The 24,463-nt window shown below is 38.9% G+C and overlaps 6 protein-coding genes across 7 annotated transcripts; 4 read left to right on the top strand and 2 right to left on the bottom strand.

The window, feature by feature from the left end:
• Positions 1 to 628: 628 nt before the first annotated feature.
• On the bottom strand, positions 629 to 2,851 carry LOC101291226 (tyrosine-sulfated glycopeptide receptor 1-like). Its single transcript, XM_004296008.1, has 2 exons — positions 2,305 to 2,851; positions 629 to 2,154 (listed from the first exon to the last, which is right to left on the bottom strand). The coding sequence occupies exons 1-2, from the start codon at positions 2,849 to 2,851 to the stop codon at positions 629 to 631; spliced, it is 2,073 nt and encodes a 690-aa protein (XP_004296056.1).
• A 3,088-nt stretch (positions 2,852 to 5,939) lies between these two features.
• LOC101290942 (glucan endo-1,3-beta-glucosidase 9-like) lies at positions 5,940 to 8,294 on the top strand. Its single transcript, XM_004296007.1, has 2 exons — positions 5,940 to 6,291; positions 7,181 to 8,294. The coding sequence occupies exons 1-2, from the start codon at positions 5,957 to 5,959 to the stop codon at positions 8,292 to 8,294; spliced, it is 1,449 nt and encodes a 482-aa protein (XP_004296055.1). The 5' UTR covers positions 5,940 to 5,956.
• A 785-nt stretch (positions 8,295 to 9,079) lies between these two features.
• On the top strand, positions 9,080 to 11,987 carry LOC101310877. The gene is made up of 6 exons (XM_004294730.1): positions 9,080 to 9,287; positions 9,394 to 9,505; positions 9,689 to 10,403; positions 10,737 to 10,887; positions 10,963 to 11,035; positions 11,338 to 11,987. Exons 1-6 carry the CDS (start codon positions 9,080 to 9,082, stop codon positions 11,438 to 11,440), a joined length of 1,362 nt encoding a protein of 453 aa, XP_004294778.1. The 3' UTR covers positions 11,441 to 11,987.
• A 544-nt stretch (positions 11,988 to 12,531) lies between these two features.
• Positions 12,532 to 14,857, bottom strand: LOC101310388. 2 transcript variants are annotated; one of them, XM_004294728.1, is made up of 4 exons: positions 14,262 to 14,857; positions 14,008 to 14,171; positions 13,709 to 13,791; positions 12,532 to 13,123 (listed from the first exon to the last, which is right to left on the bottom strand). In XM_004294728.1, exons 1-4 carry the CDS (start codon positions 14,735 to 14,737, stop codon positions 13,037 to 13,039), a joined length of 810 nt encoding a protein of 269 aa, XP_004294776.1. In that variant the 5' UTR covers positions 14,738 to 14,857; the 3' UTR covers positions 12,532 to 13,036. The 2 variants fall into 2 exon arrangements, with proteins under 2 accessions (XP_004294776.1, XP_004294777.1); XM_004294729.1 differs by having other exon boundaries at positions 12,541 to 13,797.
• A 1,347-nt stretch (positions 14,858 to 16,204) lies between these two features.
• LOC101315422 lies at positions 16,205 to 18,413 on the top strand. The gene is made up of 5 exons (XM_004296006.1): positions 16,205 to 16,242; positions 16,314 to 16,521; positions 16,637 to 16,780; positions 17,569 to 17,755; positions 18,331 to 18,413. Exons 1-5 carry the CDS (start codon positions 16,205 to 16,207, stop codon positions 18,411 to 18,413), a joined length of 660 nt encoding a protein of 219 aa, XP_004296054.1.
• A 3,948-nt stretch (positions 18,414 to 22,361) lies between these two features.
• Positions 22,362 to 23,164, top strand: LOC101315134 (LOB domain-containing protein 12-like). Its single transcript, XM_004296005.1, has 2 exons — positions 22,362 to 22,622; positions 22,793 to 23,164. Exons 1-2 carry the CDS (start codon positions 22,467 to 22,469, stop codon positions 23,162 to 23,164), a joined length of 528 nt encoding a protein of 175 aa, XP_004296053.1. The 5' UTR covers positions 22,362 to 22,466.
• The last annotated feature ends 1,299 nt before the right edge of the window (positions 23,165 to 24,463 follow it).

Below are 24,463 nucleotides of genomic sequence, written 5' to 3'. Positions count from 1 at the left end.
TTGAATCTCCACCGTTCAGTTTGTTGGTCCTTATATATAGATCAATTCTGTAAATTTTCAGCCAATTTGGTGATCGTTAAGGTGTCGAACAAGATTAAATCAATGAATGAACCAAATCTGCCAAACCGGAACCGTTCATGCTTATAAATATAAATCATAGTTTTGAATGTTTTAACGATCACCAAAATTTCTGAAAATTTGCAGAAGTGATCTATTCATATAGAACTACATATTAAACAGTGGAGATGTGAATTTGTGATCGAAAAGTTGGTGTAATCCATCATCTCTCATATATGTAAAAAAAAAGGGATCCCTTAGTGGAAGGGCCCTGTATATCAGTAATTGTTTTACCTTATTATGACATGTCCAAAAATACTACATGACTGCTTCCTATTGGCCAAGACTACTAGGCATGTTGACGTGGTCCTCCTTGAGGACAGAAAAATTTCTCGTTATTGACTATGCTGTTGTAATTAGTTGATAGTTGACTATGCTGTTGTAATTAGTTGATAGTTGATTGTATTTTCATAGCTTTCCTATAATAGCTCTTTCTCCTCCTCATTGTATATATAAAGCTGTTGTATCAATTGATGAGAATTAATACATAAATATTTCATTCACAATTTGTTTATCCGAGCCTTCTCTGCAGCTTGGACATACACACATCTACAACATTAAAATATGCATACCTCCACTTCTTTTTGAGCACCAGAGGGCCACAAACTCCCCAAAATCCAACAATGAACCCAAGAGCAACGAAAATATGAAGCCATGGAACTTCACCGTCGTCATCATTCCCCTCATCATCTCGGCTGTTCCTGCTATTAGCATCCTTGTCTTCATCCGGCAGGCACTTATTTGGAAGTGGAGCACCACAAAGATTTGCATTTCCCTCAAATGCAGAAGCATTGAAGCTTTGGAGCTGCGTGTTTGCTGGTATTGAACCTTCCAGATTATTGTACGACACATTAAAATATTTCAAGAAAGTAAGACTTGTAAATGATAATGGGATTTTTCCGGACAAATGATTCCGAGAGAGATTCAACTGCTCCAAGTTCTTCAAGTTCGATATTTGATCTGGAATGTTGCCTGACAAGTTATTGTTGCTAAGCCCCAGGTATTGGAGAAGCTTCAATTGACCAATCTCAACAGGTATGCTCCCACTAATGGTGTTATTGCCCATGCTTATCGCTACAGGAAAGTAAGACAATTTGTATTGTAAAACCACTGCACCTTTGACTGAGTAAATAGGTAATTCAAGATCATCATCCTCTACTTGAGCTGCAGTTCCTTTCGATATCAACATTGGCAGTCTACAAAGCTCTTTGGGAAACTCACCTGAGAGGAGGTTGAATGACAAGTCGATAGCATAGAGCCTTGGAAGATTCCCTAACCAACTAGGAATTGACCCTGTGATTCTATTGTTTCCAAGATACAAGAGCTCTAGCTTTTCGAACTCAGATAAATATGCAGGTATATGACCAGTGAGCTCACACTCAGCTAGAGATAAAAATCGAAGGTTTTGGAATCCATAAAAGTCAACCATGCCAAGATTATCGGGCATTTCTTCGCCTACAAAGCTTCCTGGAAAGGCTAGGAATACTAGGCTTTTGCAATACATCAATATCTTCATTGCCCCAGTGAGATTGGTCAATCTATTATGACCAAGCGACAAGAACGATAATGATTTCAACAATAGAATATCAGGATGTATTTCTCCCTCTAGATTGTTTTGGGACATTCGAATTGCTTTCAAGGACTTGCATGAGTAAAGGCTTCTGGGAATGATACCGCTGAGGGAATTACCCCCTAAATCTAATTTAGTAAGCTGACTAAGTTTGGAGAAGTCAAGCACTGAAAAGTTGCCTTCCAAATTGTTGTATCCAAGATTCAATTCTATCAGGTTGGTGCAATTCATCAAAGATAAGGGCAAAGATCCTGTTAGATAGTTGAACTGAAGGCGCAAGACTTTCAATTTGGAAAGCTTACCAATACTAATAGGGAGCATGCCACTGAATCCATTAGAGTTGAGGTCCAGGATTCTGAGACTGTCGAGGTTGACAATTCTTTCACTTATGTCTCCAGATAGTGAATTTTGAGGTAATGAAATTTGTTCGAGCTTGGTAGCATTAGAAAAATCAGTTGGAAGTATTCCTGAGAGGTTATTGCGACCAGCACGAAAAATACGAAGTTTCAAACATTTGCCTAACCCATCAGAAATACTACCATTGAAATTATTGAAGGAAAAGTCCAATAGTTGTATCAAAGGAATTGAATCAAGACAAATAGAGGATGGGATAGAACCTGAGAAGGTGTTGTTACTGATATTAAAACTCGTCAAATTCCAAGCATGTTGGAAGAATGAAGATGGAATTGAACCATGAAAGTGGTTGCTGGACAAATCCAGCCTTCGGATTGATGGAAGAGAAAGGGGTAGTTCTCCAAATAGGAAGTTATAGCTCAAATCCAGGATTTCAAGACGACTCAAAGATGAGAAGAATTCAGTTTGATCAAGTGAACCATAAAGTGAATTGTGGGAGAGATTGATCAGAGTGAGATGTGTGAGATTTCCAAGTGATGATGAGGGAAAAAAACCTCCTTTGACTTTGAGCCCTTTGGAGGGAAGCCACACATGTATAACTCGACCAGCTGTATCACAAGTGATGCCTTCCCATTTGCAGCAATCGTTCGAAGACCAATTCAAAGGAGAAGATGGCATAAAAGAGGACCAAAGAGAGTCTTGATCGATTTGTTTGCATGCAGGGGTTGCAGAAATGAGAATAGTTGGGATAAAGAAAATGATCATGAAGAGGATGACATTGGAAGATAGACGATCAAATTTCTCTACCATGGTTTTCATTGGGGGAGCTATTTGGCTCGTGTATATAGATAGCTGCTTTGTGTGTATATATACACAAGCTAGTTAGATATTTCTGCAAAATTGAGTCAAGCTTTGTGTGTGTATATACACAAGCTAGTTAGCTACTTAGTCTATTTCTGCAAAATTGAGTCGAACTGAAAAAATTTAGATATTTTTCTTCAATTTTCATTTCTTTACTGATGTTTGAATTATTGTCTATATATCGACGTTGACTTTGAATACTAGCAGTGAAAGTCATTTCACGGCAGCTCCCGCAGAACCTGGCGGCTGCTATATATATTTGACCTCTCTAGAAGGATGTATGGCAGTGCCTGTGTACAGAATGAACTACCCCTCTCTGATATTTTATCGATCTCTATCAACCACAATATTCTAACTTTCGTATAATGTATAACTAAGAGGAGCATAAAGAAGAAAATGCACGTCGACATTAATCTAAGTGTTATTCCTTGATAAGTGATGCACTGATACATATTGTCAAAGTCTAAGAGATAACAAGACAGTTGTCACAATCTTGTATAGAACATGTCCATTGACATTTGAGATTTGAGAATGTGGTAAACTAAACCTTCTAAGAGATAACAAGATTAAGAAACGACTGTTTATAATACGTAGAGGAGGCGAAATCAGATCTAGCTCATCCTCTTTATTCATACAATTAATTCAGTATTTTTGCTTACTGAGAACGATGAATATGTGCCCTCGAGATCATTCATTTGGGTTGCCATCAACACAAAGCCATTGCCCCTCGAAGAAGGCGTCACAATTGCAATTGGGGTTGATGCTAATGAAGAAGTCTAAACTACTTATTCCGAATTTTTCAATGACACTATTGCAGGAATCACCAGACTCTGCTCCGTAGACAGAATCGCAATCTGCGTCGAAACCATGCACTCCGATGTGTTTACCCTCAGAGACGGAAATCATAAGAGATACCACCAGAATCAGGTTAAGAGCTACTGCAAATGTGTTGGTGGACTTGGCCATGTTCTTGTTTCTCTAAGTGAAAAAGCAAAGACTGATAACTATTTTTTGCCTCAGACTTAGGGTTGTACTTGTGCTTGTATTTGTGATTTGAGAGTGATGAATGAGAGTGTGTATATATAAAGCAAGCAGCATGATGTACTCTGATTCCTTTGATTCAAGAAGCCGACTAATTACTACATTTGATTCCCATGGTGGGTCTGATTGCATTGGATTGCTCATCACTGCAGGCCTGGGTACGACTAATTAACTTGGGTCATGATAATGATGTATATTATCAGCTAGCCGGAACACTCCAAAAGGGGTGAGCCAAAAAATCACCTGAAGCCGATCCTCTATTAACAACATTTTTGACAAAATTGGAATAATCATAACACATCACTAGGAAGTTTCACATTACGAAGTACAATGAACTATTTTGCCAAAAAAAAGGTCGTGAATTGGTTACTAAAAAGGTCGGCTGAGATGCCTGGATATATAAGTTTAGTATTGCAAAGACGAGCTAAATTAAACGTTGCGCAGTCATTAATGTCCGTGATTCTATAACGATTACATCATGCCTAACTTCTAACTTGTAAAACAATATAATGTTGCGCAGTCACCAATGTTCGTGGTTCTATAATGATTACATCTTGCCTAACATGTAAAACAATACGGTTAGAAACTCAAATTGTATGATTGGTCATATTTCTTAAATTATTCTATTTGTTGAACAATATCAAGCCATCATTTATATTGGTTAGTTTTCTGTCTTGTAAACCTTTAAATTTTGACTCCACTTAAATAAAAGATTTTTCATCAATTTGATAGAGCCGTCACAGACAAAAATTAAGGGTATGTCGATATTAATATAAGTGTTTGGGTATCACATTGATACATTTCAGAGTCTATGTATCAACTTGGCTTTTGCTAATTGTTTGGCCGTTGCTGTATTTATTTATTTTTAACAGGATAGCTGTATTTTTCTAAAGAGAAATTTTAAATACACATACCTAATTTCTTAATACACATCTATTGCTTAATACACCCCTCATCTAGTTTTTCATTTTGATATTAAACTTAATACACATCTTAAACTGCCTATAATACCCTTATATCAAAAATTAAGAAATAATATGTTACTTAGTATAATTATTATAAATTTACTATATATTTTGGTAACTCTTTTATGTATTTTTTTCTATTTTATTCTAGAAACTTTTTCTTTGCATCGTCAAATTTATAATCAAAAGACTATTATTACACAAACTCCAAATCTCCAATGCGACATCAATCATTTGGAATTTGAAAAAAAATATCAACCATTTTAAATTTTCAAAATTCACAAGCTAGTAGAAATACACTAGGTCACTAGCTATTAAACATATATACCTACCTTTTTCAATACAGCATGCCAGGATGAACATGTAGTACTTCAAAATAGTCTGCAAGATCAAAACTAAAAATGATACAAAAAGAAGAAAAAAAAAAAAGACAGAACCTAAAATGAAACCGATGTTAAATTGATCGAACAATATATTTGATTATTTGGTAGCAGTCGAAATCGGGTCATGAATTCTAAAAGAAGTTTTTTTTTTTTTGGCGTATGAAACTATGAATTGTGGAGAAAAAGTCAAGTTTAAGGAAAAGTAGTTGTTTCGATGGTTTCAGGATAGGAGATGAGACTTTTAATTGTGATTAATATTCTTTTCTTTTTTAATAATAGATGTCTGTTGTAGTCATTAAACATGTCTAGAATATTTGATGTGAAATATAAATTAATACGAATGTGTATTAAGAGATTAAAAGTGTGTATTTAAAATTATTATTTTCTAAAGAAAACAACTTAGACTTTGTATCTTGCAAGTAGAGATGGGCCTTGTAGGCATGTAGCTCGGTTGAAAACAAGATACGACCCGACCCGAAACAGAGAAGAGACATTAAACTCTGCCTCTCAGTGCTCAGCTGCTCACTGCCCACTGGTCGCTTCAACCTCGCTGGCTGCCCAGAATAATTTGCACAAACAAACATAACAACCAAACAGCATAATCCGAAATTCTAACTCATTTATTCCTTCTCTGCTTCAATTCTCCATTCTCCACAACCCCAGAAATGCCACCAAGTCTCTCCCTACTAATCCTCCTCTTGGCCACAATGTCCTACGGCTCCGTAGCCGTGGGCGTGAACTGGGGCACGACGGCGTCTCACCCATTGCCGCCGGCCAAGGTCGTCCAGCTCATGAAATCCAACAACATTACCAGAGTGAAACTGTTCGACGCGGACCCACTTGTTCTTGAAGCGCTTTCTGGGTCCAATCTGGGTGTCACTATGGGGATTCCTAATGGGTTGCTTAGGAGCTTGAACTCGTCCAAGAAGGCTGCACAGACTTGGGTCCATGACAATGTCACTCGATATGTTTCTAGTGGCGGCAGTCGCGTCAAAATCGAGTATGATCTGCTTTCTGATGAGTGTTGATTAATGGGTTTGTGTTTAACTTGATGATGTATATGATCAGAGATTCAGTGCTTTTATGTGTGTGTTACTGTGATTGTTGAAGCAATACCGAGTGTCATTGTTCGAAAGAATCAATCTTGTTGCTGCTTTTACTTGCTTAGATTGAAGTGAGATGGTAGGTTTGTGCTGCAGTTATTAGGAAATATGGTAGATTACAGAATTTGATTTATTTTTCGAAGTTGCGTTGCTATTAATTAACTGTGAATGAAAAAGTACGTGACAGTGTAGTTTTCTTCTTTTCTTGATGCTAAGAACATTGTGTTATGGATTGGCTTTGGTATCAAATGAACCTGCATAGGGTATTTGGAGGTGCTTCTAGAGTGTTTTAAATGCGAGAAGGATGAAATGCTAGGTGTCTGGTATTGGTGTTTCGTTGCTAGCTGGTGGCTTGAGGACTGAACTTTTAGTTTGATGGCTGCTTGATTTCTTGGCAAGTAAACACATTTATTTTATTTTGGTCCTAAAAAGCAAGATACTTTCTAAGAAATGAGATACAAGATACTATATTTTGTATCAGAGATTATAAAGAAAAGCATGTTGCCTCCTTTGTTGTCTCAGTTTTTTAGTGCAAGGTTGTAGTTGTACCAGAAACAATCTAATAGAAACTGGCTTCATTGCATTAGGACTGGTCTTTTGTTTACAGAAGAAAGAAGAATTAGAAAATCTTGTAGCAGGAGTTTCATAGGTCACCTGCTCAATAAACATTAGCCTCATTAGTAACTACATACTACTTGTTTTGTTAATTTAATCCAAATGCAAGGGACATTGCTCGTCCACTAGATTGTTGTTTCCTTTATTGGTAGCTAACTCGAATAATTCCAGGTACGTTGCTGTGGGAGATGAGCCATTTCTCCAGAGTTATGGTCAGCAATTTTACCCCTTTGTGCTTGGAGCAGCAATCAATATCCAAACAGCTTTGACCCAAGCAAACTTGGACAACAAGGTGAAAGTAGTGGTTCCCTGCAGTTTCGATTCCTTCCTGTCAGAGACTAGCCTTCCTTCAAAAGGACATTTCCGAGCCGATGTCAACAGGACCATGATTCAACTGCTCAAGTTTCTCAGCAAGCACAACTCACCATTTTTTGCAACCATTTCCCCGTTCCTAGCTTTCCAACAGAACAAAAACATTTCCCTTGACTTTACTCTCTTCAGAGTATACACCAAAGCTCGTAACGACAGTCGCAGAATGTACAAAAACAGCTTTGACCTGAACTATGACATCTTGGTTAATGCATTGTCAACAGTAGGGTTTCCTAGGATTGGGATTGTTGTGTCGCAGATTGGTTGGCCTACAGATGGAGGACCGAATGCTACTTCATATGCTGCAGAGACCTTCATGAAAGGCCTGATGAACCGCCTTCGTAGCAAATTGGGGACCCCACTTAGACCTCGAAATCCTCCAATTGAAACATACATTTTTAGCCTCTTAGATGAAGATCAAAGAAGCATAAGCACTGGTAATTTTGAGAGACATTGGGGCATTTTCACTTTTGATGGTCAAGCCAAGTACCGTTTTGATTTTACCCAAGGTTCAAACAGCCTCGTGAATGCACAGGATGTTGAGTACCTTCCTTCCAGGTGGTGCGTGGTGAACAATAATAGGGACTTGTCTAACGCAACTGCAAATGCATTACAGGCATGTTCCCTTGCTGATTGTTCTGCACTGTCTCCTGGTGGATCTTGTTCCAATATCAGTTGGCCTGGGAATATCTCGTATGCCTTTAATAGCTACTATCAGCAGCATAATCAGAGTGCAGACAGCTGCGACTTTGGTGGCCTGGGTTTGATCACAACTGTTAATCCGTCAATTGATAACTGCAGGTTTTTGGTTCAACTGAACACTTCGCTTTCAGATACTCTTCATCCAGCCTCTGTTTCCCAGTTGATTACCTTGCTTGCGACAGCCATTTTGTTACTTCTACCACGATTTACCTAGATATACATTCCAAGGAAAATTTTGTAGAAATTAGGTACCCAAGGAAATTTTTTCAAAGCTGTAAGGATCTGTCTACAGGTCCCTTGTTGTCTGTAAGTGTTGGTAATGTAACTTTGTAAAAGGTTTCATTAAATTGAAGTTCTTCTATGAAATTTTATGTACAAAAATAGGGTATTGAGAAATGAATCTAGGCTCCTCTTCTACTCCCACTTTTATAAAGGGGATCAACACTCCTCAAAGCTTTTGTGGCTTTGAATAAACGCGAAAAAAGAAACTGTGCTTTCTCCTTCTTTTCGGTCTGAACTGTGCTTTCTTCACTTTTGAACTTAAACGCAATTGTGAGTGCCCAAGATACTCGAATTGTTCCAATTTAGAGCATTTGGTGGAATCCATAAGCTTCTACGTGTTTACTTGAACACAACTAGAGTCGGAACTTAAGTGGACCACATTTCCGATCAAGAAATTGAGATACGTAATGGGAGTTCGGAAATGTGATCTGAACCACGGACAGTTTTTTGTGCACGGCGTGTAGATTCTCGGTTTCAAATCTTACCTCCCACATCTATGAGTATGACAGGATCTCTCGAAAACATGAAATGGGTTGGAGGCCCAAAAGAGGAAGCCCAGAAGCAAAAGAAACACGTGTAATTCTAGTCCAAGTCGGCGAGGACAAAATCTCATCACGACTTGACTACATATTCTTTATTCAGCGGACGCATCTCATTCTCAGTAGTTTTTTTTACCCTAATCGCTCTCTCTCTCTCGTTACTCTGAAAACCTAGATCATGGCTGGCATGTATGGTCAGGACGGCGGCGCCGCCCCGCCCTATGGATCTAGCGGTGGCGGTGGCTACGGTGGCTCTGGAGGATACGGAGGCGGTTCCGGAGGTTATGGAGGAGGCGGTGGATATGGAAGTAAAGGTGGTGATGGCGGTGGTTACGGTGGTGGAGGCCGTGGTGGTCGAGGTGGAGGAGGATATGGTGGCGGTGGCGGTCGAGGTATGTATTAGGATTTCGATTTCTTTGGTCCTGTTAGGGTTTTTTTTTTGTAGTTTTTCTATTAATTGAGTTTTAATTTGAGCTGTTGGATTTGTTCTAGGTGGAGGATATCAGGGCGATCGTGGTGGTGGCCGCGGAGGAGGTGGCGGCGGCGGCAGAGGTGGCCGCGGTGGCAGTGGAAGGGATGGTGATTGGCCTTGCCCTAATCCAGGGTTAGTCCTTTCTCTCCCTATGTAGCTTTATCTTGTCTTCTGATCTATTTATTTACGGTTATCTTTTATGAATCTATGCTTGCATATATAGGGTAGTTGTAATGTAGAAGGCTTTAGATTTTGATTGGTATTTACTCGGGCATCTGAATTTACGATTTTGAAATTGGTAATACTTGTATATAGCTGTGGGAATATGAACTTTGCAAGAAGAACCGAGTGTAACAAGTGTGGTACTCCCTCTCCTGCGGGGGGTGGTGGCGGTGGTGGAGACCGTGGTGGAGGTGGTTATAGAGGTGGAAGTGGTGGGGGCTATGGTGATAGCCGTGGTGGCAGAGGTGGTAATTATGATGGGGGTCGAAGTGGCAACTATGAAGGAGGTAAAGGTGGCAGTTATGATGGGGGCAGAGGGGGTGGTTTTGATAGTAGAGGTGGAGGTGGTAGTAGAGGCGGTTCTTATGGTGGTAGCCAAGGAAGAGAAGATGGCGGGTATGGTCAGGCTCCTGCTGCTCCTCCATCTTATGGTGCAGGTGGCAGTTACCAACCGTCATACAATGCCAGTTATGGAACAGATGCAGTGCCACCTCCTACAAGTTATACTGGTGGGCCTGCTTCATATCCTCCATCCTATGGGGGTCCTGCAGGTGGTTATGGTGGTGATGGTTCGGGTGATGCAAGGAGTGGTGGCCGAGGTGGCCCTCCTGCTAAATATGATGGCGGATATGGTAGTGGTGGTGGTCGAGGTGGTTATGGAAGTGCTCCTGCTGAGGCCCCGGCTAAGGTGAAGCAATGTGACGAGAACTGTGATGATACTTGTGACAATGCTAGAATCTACATATCAAATCTGCCACCAGATGTCACAGTTGAGGAACTGCAAGCTCTTTTTGGAGGCATTGGACAAGTAAAATCCATATCTTCTTTCGAACTTTAGGAACCATGCAGTTTTAAATTTCAGTTTTAGTTGTTTTACGCCTGGGTTATTTGTAGCCAATTTTCAATTACCTCCTCCTAGCTTCAGTATTTGCATTTTGATTTAGTCATTTTTATGTTGTTTCATCAGCATAACTACAGCTCTAGTTATTATTTCCAATTGATGGATGATGAATTTGTAACAAACTTTACTAGACATTTGTAGGAAAAGTAATGAGCATAGTGACTAGTTAAATCTTTTTTTGTTTCTTCAGAAGTTGGTTAGGCCTTGATGTGGTTAGCTCATGCAAAGTTATTGTTGTAGGTTGGAAGAATTAAGCAGAAACGTGGGTACAAGGATCAGTGGCCATATAACATCAAGATTTACACAGATGATTCGGGAAAGAACAAAGGTGATGCTTGTTTAGCATATGAAGATCCAAATGCTGCACACTCAGCCGGCAGCTTTTACAATGGTAATTTCTTGTTGTCATTCTGCATGCGGTGATGCTTTTGTAGGTTCTATGTACTCACATGTGCTATGCTCACAGGTCATGACGTTAGAGGCTATAAAATTAGTGTTGCAATGGCAGAGAGGTCGGCACCTAGGACTTACGACAATGGGTATTTACCTATCAACTGTTTCTAATTTGATGTGAAGTTCAAATGAACTTGGTAAAATATTTGGGCATTCTTCTTTCAACTTAGCCAGTCACAGTACGAGCATTATGCTTTCTGATTTGCGGTTTGCTTAGTCACCATGCCTTTTATTTTTGGGATAGATTCATTGTTATGGCTGAGTTGATGGTTTATTTCCTGCGGGACATGTCTTTTTAAACCAGTTTCTGGTTTCAATGGCTTGATTGTTGTAGACAATGCAAATATCATCTTCAACTGTGTGCTGACTAATTTGTTTGTGATAACAGTGGTGGTAGAGGTGGTTATGGGGGTGGTGACAGGCGCAGGGATAACCGAGATGGTGGCCCTGACAGACATCAGCATGGTGGAAACCGTTCGCGTCCATATTGAGAGAATTTCCAGATCAAGCACATTTTATGTAATGAGAATTGTTGTCTTGAGGATTTTTGTATTCGTTTTGGAGGGATCTTAAACTGGAGACTAAGAGGTAGGTTGTTCAATAACCCTGGGCAATACCTCTGTCCTCTAATTCAACTACCCATACCTGGAAGGGTTTAAATTATAGGTGCTTTGGATTGATTACGTTGTGTGAATGTTTTTTTTAGAGACAAGTGGATAATCTCCAAATTGCTTGCTGCTAAGGTAGGTGTATTTTTCAGGTGAGTGCTGCTCTTTCGCAATTCTTATTTAACACTTGCTTGGAGACTATCCAGCCTCTGCACTGGATGTTTGATTGCATCTGATCATTTCATATATATTGTGAAATGCATGATCATGATTATGTCTATGCATGCATGTTCTGGCCTGGATTTTTGGTCCTAAACTTGTAATGCATCATCATTATTAGTCATGTTGTACTTCAATAAAAAGTTATGTTGTACTTCAATAAAAAGACCACGCTATGTTTAAGATTATGTATTTCCTGTGTTTGATTTATGATATTAAGTGGTATGTTTTTAGGTTGGCAACTAAAAACATGTGGCATTTAAGAGATGCTTATATGCTTATATTGCTATGCATCATTATGGAATATGATAGAACATCAGCATATAGGGATCATTCTGGGTAATAAAGTTGTAGATTATGGTTAATGCACATAAATGGATGGTATTGTGGATCTGCTCCTTAGCACTCGCAGTCTTCAGTCTTATTTTGGGTGGGGTGAGCAAGGAACCATGCATAGCTATCTCATCTACGAGTACTCCATGAATGGTGGTTATTGCTTGTTTGATACTAACATGGAGAACTATTATGTTAGGATGGGCATCACAGAAACGTCAAGCTAGCTCATATTCATTCGAATGTAAATGTGAAACATGTTTGAATCTAGTTTAATCCATTGTCCTTTTCTTTTTTGTTGTTGAAGGCAACATGTGGAATTTGATGCCCTCCCACCGAATCCTTTGTTCTCTCACCTGTTATCTAAAGAAACAATTCAGATTCAGGAGTAAATAGGAATGTTCACGTTCAAGTATCCACTTCTCAAATGATTGAATCATTAAAATTGTAGCGATTTTTTCTTTTGGTCAAATAAGCAATTGATATACAAGTTGAACTTACGACATTTTCACTAAGGAGATATTTATGTCACTAGACCACACAGTAGGAAAAATCATACCGACTTTTCAATTGGCGATCTAGAACTATGGATGCTATTTACATCAGTCTGCTACACTAAACTGAAAATACACGAGTTTGGCATGCCATGAACAAAGGTCCGCAAATCTATCCTCCCACATTGGCCGATGATCTTGTGTTTGGTTAGTCACCTGACTCACTTCAATCAGAAGGCAGGAAAAGTAGTATGACAAACATATATTAAACCCAAACAGGGAACCAAACTGCGGGGCAAGAACTTGACTCTTGTATTCTCAGCCAAAACTTTCTGCAAATGTTGAGAAATTACATTTTGAAGATGTACAAACAGGACTCTGGTCTGGATGTCTAGATTCCGGTCTTCCGACTTCCGAGTGCCTTAGAGAACTATTATCTCTGTACACGTGTTTGTTGACTGTCATAGTGTGGCTTTTGCACAGAACCATACTGAGGGGTGCCATCAGCACTACCCTGACCCTGAAGTACAGATGAATATGTTGCTTCAAGTTTGAGGAACAGAAGATGGAATGATACTTCAATAATAGTTGAATACACAGCAGGATAGACACCTTAAGATTTTTCCAAATAGCTTAGCACCTTGTAGTAATTTGGGCAGTGTTCCTAAGAAAGAGAACCAATGTTTTTTTGTTATCCTCTCAACTTCAAGATTTAACAGCTTCAATCTCAGTTTCTATCTTTAGATGAATATATACGTTTATTTATATTCATCTGAAAGCGGTTCATCTATGGTAGTCTATCTATGGTAGTCTATGGCGATCTTAAGATACCAAATGAGGACCCAGTAATCATATCCGACTAGACGGTTGCGTTTCCAGACATTTGATTAATCAAATTGGAAACGTAATTTTGTGACTTGCTATCTATCCAGCGAAACAAGAATAGCTTTCGCACTCGCCTCCATGTTATCATATGCTCTTTAAACTAATACCCACATAAACAGATATCAATTGCATTCTGGTTATGATTTCAACCATAATGACTCGTAACAGATATGAGAAGAAGTAGATGGAAAACATCAATAAGCCAAGGTCATACACATACCTGATGCACAATATAAGGGTCAGGGTATGCATTTCCTCCGTAGAGCATTTCAGCATTGCCATAAGCCATAGGGTACCCGGAACCTGCAACTAAACAACAACCCAAGCCTATCAAAAACTCACATGCTGCAGCATTGGCATATCTAAATCGAGCTGAAAAAGACATCTACACTATCCCCATTTAAATTTCACTACTATTTCACCGATGATCTATTTCAAATACTATATCAAACACACTATCTCTAAAACAATGACGGCTCAATGGAGATAAACACACAATATTTGAAAAGAAACAATCACCTGGATTTGCTGCTGCTACTGCAGCCCTTGCTCTCTTCTCCGCATTTGCCAACTCCCCATGAAGCTTTTTGATTTCGAGAGCCAACGCAGCCATATAGTCCTCCATAGCTTGACGATGCACAAGGTTACTGGCTCTTGTTTTCTTCTCAATCTCAATCGCAGCCCTAAATGTTACAAAATTTCAAAATTTCAAATCAAAATCTCGGCAATTTCATACTTCTCTCACAAATTTAAAACATGATTCGAAATTTTACCTTCCTTTCTCAATCTCCACCTTCAATGTCTTAATTTCGTCCAGTCTGGCTTCGAATTGCTTCGACTCGTCGGACCTAGTCCTCTCAATCTCTCCTTGGATCGTCTTCAACTCGGTCGCGAGCTCCATCCTTGAAGCGCTCAAGTCCTCGATGTCGTTCAGGACCACACTCAGCTCGGCCTTCATGGCGTCAAGGCCGCGGAGCTCGTCGTCCAGCTTCAACGACCTGTCGTATACCTCCCGCACTTCCGCGTTCCTCTCGGATTTGATTTGGCCGGCCACCGCCTTCAGGTTGCGGAGGTCGCTCTGCGCCGAAGTCAGGTCCTGCTTGAGCGCCACGTGTGTGGCCGCGAGGCGTTGGTTGTCTATGAGGAGGGACTGGATCTCGCGCTGCTGGAGATCGACGCGGTCCTCGAGGGCCGTCGTGTTGACGATTTGAGGGAGGCGGTGGAGATGCCGAGGCTCTCTTCCGGCCATTGCTGATGTCACTGCTTTGGCGCGACGACGGCGACGACTGTTACTGTATGAGAGATCAGTTTCGGTCTTTTGCCTAATTGGTTTTCGGGTGGACAACAAATTGTGCCTTAAACGACTTTTCCTTTCGGTTTTTTTTTAGGTGCTACTAGATGTACCCATCAAATGACTAAGCAGACCCAGTAATTAATTATCTTTTAATATTACCCCTTATTATAATTTATTAAAACCAAATGTAAAATTAAATCTTTGTTAAAAACAAAATAAGTAAATAACTGTATTGGGGTGTCCACCTTTTTCTTCCATTTTCTCAGATTTGAGATTTCTTCAATTCGTTTTCCCCATAATCCAAAATTGAATCCCTAGGACCTCCACCTCCATGTTGTTATTTCATGAAATTAAGGAATGGCTCATCAATCATCCATACATATAATTCAGAGATGTTGACAAATCCTTCAAAGAGAACAAAATCCATGCCACAAACCTCTGTAACAAAATGGTTCATACTCATAATCATCCAAATATCCAATGAGTTGAAATGCATCGTAGAATATCAATTAAATAATCAATTATGATAATGAAACTTGTGAGAAAGAGGATTGATCTTCAAGGATGATCTAGAACCCAGGAAACCTCACAAACCAAGGTCTACAGATATTTCTTGTATAGTGGGACTCAATTGCATAACTGAAGATATGGAACTGAAAGAAAGAAATAATAGAGATTGAAGACAAGAGATGGTAGAGGAAGATTTATGACGTCATAGTGAATTGTTTTTTGTTGTTGTTTTTCTTTTTGTCAACAAATTGTTATTTTCTAAAGGGATTTCTAAAATTTCAGGTTGTTAGAAAATATGGGTAGTATCGGAAGATTAGAGGCAAAAGTTTCACTGCTGGGTTTACTTAGTCATTTGCTGGGTACATTTAGCAGCACCCTTTTTTTTTTTCCTCAAACCATTTTGCGGGCAATTCTGAATTTGATGTACGCTGCAAGTCTGCAACAAATAATTTGGACGCACACAAATACTTCTTAATTTATTAAAAATCTTAGAGTTAGCGTACAAAAATAGTCATTTAAGATCAAATGATCTAATGTCTGATTGCCCAGTACCACTTAGTCTCCCTTCTGTAAGTAGATAGACTCGTTATAGCATTTAGGAGGTCGTGAGTTCGACTCATACAGACTCGTTGTAGCATTTAGCATGTCGTGAGTTCGACTTAGACAGACTCGTTGTAACATTTCAGTCGTTTGTTTGATAAAAAACTAATGTCTGATTTTTACGGCACCTCTCATACTAATCAAACTCCACTAAAACCAATAGTGTTAGGGTGAAAATTGAATTTGGATGGCAAAAAAATGTTGCCAAATCAAGTTACCACCAATAACCCCTATTTGCGGTTCATATATAAACCCTAGAACAAAAAAGAAAACTGAAAAAGTGAAATCTCATCCTCATCATTTCCCGCCAAAATGTCAGAGCCGTTTCGTTCACTCGTTTTGAACAGAAGGTCTGATCTTTTATCTTCTTCTTCAATCTTCCATCTCTCTCTCTCTGTATTAAGAAGCTTAAATTTTGCAGATTCGGCGATGAGACTCTTCGCGTTCTGGAATCGATTCTGGTTTCCAAGGACGTCAAATCCTCCATGGAAGTCCGATCCGGCTTGATGCAGTTCATGAGGTCCGAATCCCTCTCCGTTCTCCGAGAAATCTCTGAGAAAAACGTCGCGGAGAAGCTTCTCGTTCTCGAATTTCTCGTTCGCACTTTCGCGCTCGTCGGCGATGTTGAGGTATCTCCTCTCAATTTCGTTGTTCTCAAGCAGTCAAAAATTGAATTTCGAGGATTAAATTATTCGAATTTAGTGTTTTTGATGTTGAATTTGTGGATCGGTTTGTGTTTTGCAGAGTTGCTTGGCTTTGAGATATGAGGCTTTGGTTTTGCGAGATCTCAAGTCTACAGCTCAACAATGGCTAAAGGTGCCACATCTGGAATGGCTCAACTTTGCTCAGCAATTACTGGACAACGGTTTCTATTCGATTGGGGCAAAGGTGTGTGTGATCGTCCTCATCACTCTTGGCTATTACTTCTTTATTGTTAAGTTGTTTGTAATTCTCAATTTGCGCTAAACTAAAATCGAAGGGAAAGAAAGAAAACATACTTATGCGGAATGTTTGTGTTCTGAGACTAAATGATTGATCATCGCCACTATCACTGTTGCTAAATCATTTTTGAACAGTTGCTTGAATGGCTCATGAGGAATTTGGAGCAAATGAACTTGTTGATAATATTTTACTTTACTATAACTTCATTCGATCTTTGTTATTTTCTGTGTTTATTCCTCTTTCCCCCAATGTTTAGAATGAGCTGGTATTTCGGTGTAATGTAATGCCTTTTTATCTATCAGATGAAGTTGGAGAAGATATTCAAACTTACTTGAACTATGGAAATTGTGGTGTGTTTGGTCACTTTGTTGTCACTTTGTCCATCCTACGCATTGGTCTTCAATCTTGTACCCTATCCTACTATAGTTTTCATATGATCTTTGTTATGGTTGTGTTTATTGCTTGTTCTATCAGTGTCTAGAATGATCTGGTACAATAAATCATGGGTAGGATGTTGGCTGTGTAATATGAAGCCTTATTGTCTATCAGATGAAGTGGGAAAAGATGTGCATACCTATTCCAATCATGAATGTTCATTTTCATATCAAATTAGGAAGTTGTGGTGTGTTTGGTTACTTTGTCCAACTTACAGATTGTTCTTCAATCTTGTAATTAGAATATCATAAGACTTTGAGGTCTGTCCTTGTTTCTAAGCTTTTGATGTACTGTTACAGGCTTGTGAAAATGCATTGAGATCCCTTAAGGGGAAGTCTTCTGAACAGTCTACAGCAGATGGAGTTCACCTCGAGAGGATATCTACTGAATACCCAAAAACAGATGAAGTCTTGGAAAATGAGCAAGTTATGGAAAAGATAAAGAGACTCAAAGAATGTGCCATGTCATCTGCTTCTTCTCACTCAGGTATGTTTTTGTAATTGGATAATATCTCGAACATTTCTGTTGAATTATATTAAGTTTGGTATATACATGCCAAGTAATTGCAGTCAATCTATGGAGTTAAGTATTTCAATATGTAGTTGTTGTTCTAGTAATAATGCTGAATTGCCTGCCTTGACCACAGTATAATCTAATCGTGATAGTCCATTATCACTGCATCTAAAAATGAGAGGGTTTGTATTCAAGGGAAAAGAACTTTAAGTTTTCACCTAAAACAGGTAGTGATAAAATGTAAGTACAGGCAGTGAGAGCTGCGGTTCAGAAATCACTGTTAATAGATACAATAATCATTCTTCTCCAGAAGATAAGACATAAGACATCTTAACAAGTTACCATTCAACTCATTGATAAATGAGTGTTTGATTAATTCCGTCTATAATACTCTGTATCAAATGCTAGTGTGCTACTACATCACATCCAAGAAATCTAACCGACCTTCCTATCTCCATAAACATTGTAGGCAAGAGCTTGAAATTTTGTCTCGAGGGTTTAGATAATTAAAATGTTTGATACTGTAAATGTTCAAATACTATGATCAGGACACTGTCTTGTGATTCTTGATCTCAGACAATCCACAGTGTGCTTTTTCGTTGTGGTTTGTGTACTAGACTACTCTTTGTGATTCATCTTTGGCTACAAGGATTTGTGTTAACATATAATTATTGCTGATCTCAGTTCAAACGCAGACGGCAGACTACATGAAAAAGAGACTAAAACAGAAGAGTATGGTGAGCTCTCCAGTTCTCAAGAAGACAACATGTGTAGCGAGCACTTTGTTCAGAAATGGAATCAAAATGCAAAATCAACGAAAACTGAATGAAAGCAGAAGCTTATTGGGGTTGAGTTGAGTGGTTAATGGCTCGTAGCCTAGTCAAATCATGGACATTTCTAACACCCTTCTGCTCATCTTATAATGGAACCTTGGAGTTCCATACGCATCAGAGGAAGACTATAGTTGTATCTAGTTATGTGCACCAAGTCCCGTACTTCAGAGCAGGGTTTGGATCAACTGGTATAGAGTGATCGGGTTGATTCCATGTACTGTCAATAACAGAAACGATACTTGTACATTGTATCGGACTATTGGGTGTAACTGTTGAAACAAATACTAGATGTTGTACTGTCACATATTTTGTTTTTGATATATGAACGGTTGTATGCAACCATGTGTGTATCAACTATCAAGTTACTTGATGAAAGAGATAGATACGTTGTTGTATATAACCGATAAAAGGGAAGAAAGATATGACTACATATTAACCCTGCAGCCAAATACCAGTCTTGCAGCAGGGAGAGGGACACAGATGGCATTCAGCTTGCTCATTTCTTAGGGTTCAAGGACAAAAAGAAGGTGCTCTCATACTTATCTGTTTCTCTTTTGATTATTCTGTTAGCATATTCTAGTCTATATCATCTGTGCGCTTGCTTTTTTAATGTTAGGCATGGTCTTTTGGGTACTAATTGGAATCTTAAAATGGAAAATATGTATGCAGGCTGCAGCTAACAGCTATATAGCAACAAATTATTAGAGGGGCTCTGCTGCTTTTACCCACTGCTTTCCTTTACCCCCAATATTTTCATGGCATTGGAAATCCAACACCACTCTGTTCAAGCAAATTGAAATTTCAGGTCAGTAGCCATTTGAACTTCCCCACTTCTCAAGCTTCCATTGTCAAACATTGCTTCCATTATTATCCTCCATTTTAGAATTTGGATTCGATAAATTAAGAAAACCATACATATATATATGATCCATATCTCAAGAATCGAATCTTCCATATCACCAAGCAAGTGTATTCAATGTTTGCATCGGAGGTTGCATGTTTTATATTTTCTCTATGTTGGTGAAAGATGTCTGTTTTTCCTCTACTTTATTCATTGGCTTATAATAAGCAGTAAAAACAAAAAGTTTACATGGATCTCACCGTCTAGAGCGTAGAAGTTTTTCTTCTTCCTAGAGCTTAGGGGTTTGAAACTTGAAACTGAAAACTGAAACTCTTATAGAAACACGCGTTTTCTGAGGTACTGCACTAGAACAAATTCAACTTCTATGGCCCCATTTTCCTTACTACATCTCTAAGAGTCTTATAGACTTGGTTTGTAAACAAAGATAGGGAAACAAATGCTTGACTACTTATATGTAAAACAGCTATCCTTGCAAGTCGATCACAATTTCATCACTCTCTATTGTTTTGATGACTGATTTCTCGTCGTTAATCCGTGTCGAAAATTGTGATTGGCTTGTAAAGTATAATGACTTACTTGTAATGAGTCGAGCATTCTGCAGTAAGATAATGAAACTTTGTGAGAGGGATTATACATATGCCATGACAACTAGGGAAAGAGTGCTGTTTTCCTCGGAACAAAAGATTAGAAGCTTGGAATCATGTGGAGATCATTAAATGCAAGAGAGTGAGAAGAGGTCTTAGGGTTCCACACTTCCTAATTGTTTTAGTTTCAATCTCTCTCGAAACGGGTTTCCTGTCTTAATAAATTCTTAACCCTTTGCTTCATGTCGGATCTCATTAATTGGGTCACATTAATTTCCTGGTGGGAATCGTATTATCTTATGTATGCTTAATCGTATTACTATAATGTGTATACATGTGATGAGGGATATTTAAAATTAATTGAAATACATTACAGTACTGGTTGTGACGTGTTAATTCTGGATGGTTTTCAGTCATGCAATGTTGTACATGCATGTATTATTATTCCTTTCTTCGTTTTAAGTATTTCTGGAACTGAGATTTGAATTTGATAGCAGAAAACAGAGGTGTGACTGTGACTCCTTAACCTTTGATTCAAGCACTACTTCTCTACCTTATTTGACCTGTTCCTTTCTTATCTTCTCAAATTTTATAGTTGATTAACTGTCTGCATGTGTAGCTGTGATTATAATAAACTGGTACAGAATACTTCTAATATTTTCTCAAAGATATCAAACTATTGCTTTTGGTTCACAGAAGTGTCTCTTCTGTGCATGTTTTTGCAGCTAGGATAGCTAGTATTTCTGTGATTTCCTTGTGTCTGGATTTGTATGACTGGTAGATGAATAAGAGAGTAGAAGTACTGAAACCAAGTTTTAAAAGAGGAAAAAATGATAAAGTAGTCTGGGGTTCACATCTAAAATCAATTGACAATGGGTGGAGTGGCCCAAACCCTTATTAACCCACAGGCAAGGTCTCATATTCCCGATATGGGATATATATCTCAACACGCCCCCGCACGTGTGGCGAATTTTCAAGCCTAGCACGTGGACAACATTTGGGGTGACGTGGAGTTCGTGTGGCCATTGGGCTTCACACGTGGACGTGGGTAACCCGCTCCGATACTATGATAAAGTAGTTTGGGGTTCACATCCAAAACCAATTGGCAATGGGTGGAGTGGCCCAAACCCTTATTAACCCACAGGCAAGATCTCATATTCCCGATGTGAGATATATATCTCAACAAAAAAGAAAAAACTACTAAGGACCTGTATGCATGTATATATACTGGAAGCTTTACAAAATGCTATACAATCATGATGTCTGTCAAAATGTAAATTTACAAGTTAAATGTTATACATGATATCCTCTTGAATAGAGGCCTGTATAGAAGAAGCTTTAGATGAATCATATAACGTGTATCAAGATCTTTATGGGCGTTTAAACTTAGATGTCATATACGAGATCCTTAAAAACAAGGTTTAAGAAATTGATGTCTAAGAATTGTTGTTGTTGGTCATCAAGACTAATTATAGGACTGCATGAAAATTAGAAACAGGGCCATATATATAATTAGCATACACACTTCCTAGATATGTATCAAAGTTAAAATTGTAGGAGTTTGTTGGGGTGTGTGAGATAGAGTGAGAGAGAAAGATTAATGTCACAAATGTAATGTTTCTCCATGTGAATGTCCGCCCAACAAACATTCACGTTGAGTCGACCATCTCTCTCGGTGTCTTGGTCCGGGTTAGGGTTTCACATCCCCCTCTCATTTGTGTGCATTACTTTACCCTAAAAACCCTAATCCTCCTCTCTCTCCCCCATTAATGGCTTCCACATTTTCTAAGATTTAATACTCATTTGTGTGCAATTTCAATAATCACTCTCTATTTTCTTCTCGCCCTACTCGTTTTGCTCATACCTAGATATGAAAATGCAGAAGCAGAATGGAAATAGAAGGGTCAAACCAGAACGTGAAAACCACACAACTGCATGGCTTTGCCAACCTAGTGCTGCTTCATACCCTTCACGCGCCTAGGCGGTGGTCAACCGGAGAATGATCTATTCTGCAATGCTGCACAGGTGAGTGACTGAAGTGCCCTTCCTGATCACATTCAAATCCAAGAAATTTGTGGCTAGAAAGGAAATTTTCGTATATGAAAACACTTGGTTTGTCTCTTTTGGTATATCCAGATTCCCAGGCTTTAAGTCTATGAATTGGATTATAATTGTTAATTACGTTTAGTACTGTTATTTTATTGGTGAAGCATGTGGAACCATTCTACCCTAGACCACCACCCCTTGAACTAATATAAATATGCAATCTCAGCTCCTCCCCCTTCAACACACACATGCACTAAGCTAGTTTCCTTCTGTTATAGTTCTCCACTAGCTCTAGCTAAGTTCCTCTATCACATATACTTCTACTTCAAGAGAGAAATTTAGGTTGTTCTTAGGGTGAAATGGGAGGAACTTCACCATGTGCTTCATGCAAATTGTTGAGGCGCCGCTGCGCCAAGGACTGCATCTTTGCCCCTTACTTCCCTTCCGATGACCCTCACAAGTTTGCCATTGTTCACAAGGTCTTTGGTGCTAGCAATGTTAGCAAAATGTTGCAGGTTTCTATTTCTCTTTCATTAATTCTCGAAAGCTCCTTACATACAACCGCTGCATATAATATAATCCTTCTCTCGCATTGTTTACATGTCAATCATGTGAGCAGTTTAGTAAGACTGAAGTTGTATAACACTAGCTAGGTCTTGTGTGCTAATAATAGTGTGATGTACAGGAGCTTCCGCTTCATCAAAGAGGAGATGCTGTGAGCAGCTTGGTGTACGAAGCAAATGCAAGAGTGAGAGACCCTGTTTACGGCTGCGTTGGTGCCATATCTTTCCTGCAGAATCAAGTTTCGAATCTACAAATGCAGCTCGCGGTGGCTCAGGCCGAAATACTTTGCATCCAGATGCAACAGGAGCCAGTTGCAGCTACCTTACCGGCATCACAGATGCTAGATCATCACCAGTATCAAGATCACGATCAGAAATCCCTTCTCTTGTCCAATACTCACGACTTCAGCAACATTCCACAGTACCTCAGTAGCTTTGGTTCTTCCAGCAATGTAATCCAAGACCCTCTTAAGAGAGAGTCTCTATGGACTTGAACATCTTGCTAAATTATGATTTCGAATCGATCTCGTAGCTTTGTCAATCCATCATCGTTAATTTCAATAGTAGTTTCTTTGAATCATCTCTCTGTGCGATCCGCATGTGTTTCAATTTTTGTGCATGTGAGAAGACGAGAAAGGGGATGATGATGATCGATGTTGATGATGATCTGGAGTTCTGGGTCAACCCCTGCATGTGGGAGATGGAGTAAAGTAGGGTTTACAAAGCTTCCTTTTTTCTTACTATAGACGTCAGCTTGTAAAGTAGCCCTCTTTGACTAGTATTTTCATTTCTATTTTTCTTTCAGCTTACTCGTGTTTTTTTTTTCTTCTTTTTCTCTACTCGTCGGAACCATCTGAAGTTCTAAACCTCTTCTTTCTGCGAGCAAGACTTATGAGTAGGAGGAAAAAAGAAAACAAAAGAAAACCTTGCATTATTCAAGAAGTTGTATGCAATATCACTATCACGATAATCCTTGATGTTAACCATTCAGATTCAGAGAATCAAGTTGAGGATATGTTGTGGTCTTGTAGACGTTAAACCTATTAATAAAGAAAAAAGACACTCGCTAATGCGCGATATACATTATCAGCTTATTTCATAACAATTTGTGTAGACTCTCGAGCAGGGCATGCAGTACCTGAGAGGAGGCCTGAGAGGCCGCCGCCTCAGGCACCACAAATTCGAGGGCACCAAATTTTTTTTATATATATGTACATATATATAATTTTCATAAAAATCTTAGATTTTTTTTTCTTTTTCGGTTTCTTGTGTTCATTATACTTGACCAATATTAGAATACTTCATGAATTCATATTCAAGATTGCACATTTACTGTATTTATACGTATCTTGTAATCGGTGAAATTTCTTTTTGTTGTTTTTTTTTTTTGTCGTATGACTGTTATAGGGCATCATTCTCAAAATTTGCCTAGGCCTTCAAATCTCAGGTCCGGCCTTGCTCTCGAGACGCCCCTATGTGTAGAGTGGTCCTTGTTAATTATGATTATGAAGTAAGATATAAATATATATCACCAACAACATGAAACTTCATAGAAGTGACAAAAAACATGAAACTTCATAAGAGTGACAAATGTGTATGTCCCCTGTAGCTTTACAAGGTTTGCATATATTTGTTCACATTACTCTCGTGTATTTAACTAGAATGTGTTTAACTTGTTCCTAATTTTCAACGTACGTATAATCGGTGGAGCCTTGTCTAGCTAAGCATTATAATCCTGACAAGTGAGATTCTTCATCAGGAGTCGCATGGCAACTCAATTTTCTTAGGCCAAA

Source organism: Fragaria vesca, linkage group LG3 (genome assembly GCF_000184155.1).
Source record: "Fragaria vesca subsp. vesca linkage group LG3, FraVesHawaii_1.0, whole genome shotgun sequence".
In the NCBI taxonomy this organism is placed as follows: domain Eukaryota; kingdom Viridiplantae; phylum Streptophyta; class Magnoliopsida; order Rosales; family Rosaceae; genus Fragaria; species Fragaria vesca.
This window is presented reverse-complemented; position numbering and strand designations above follow the sequence as displayed.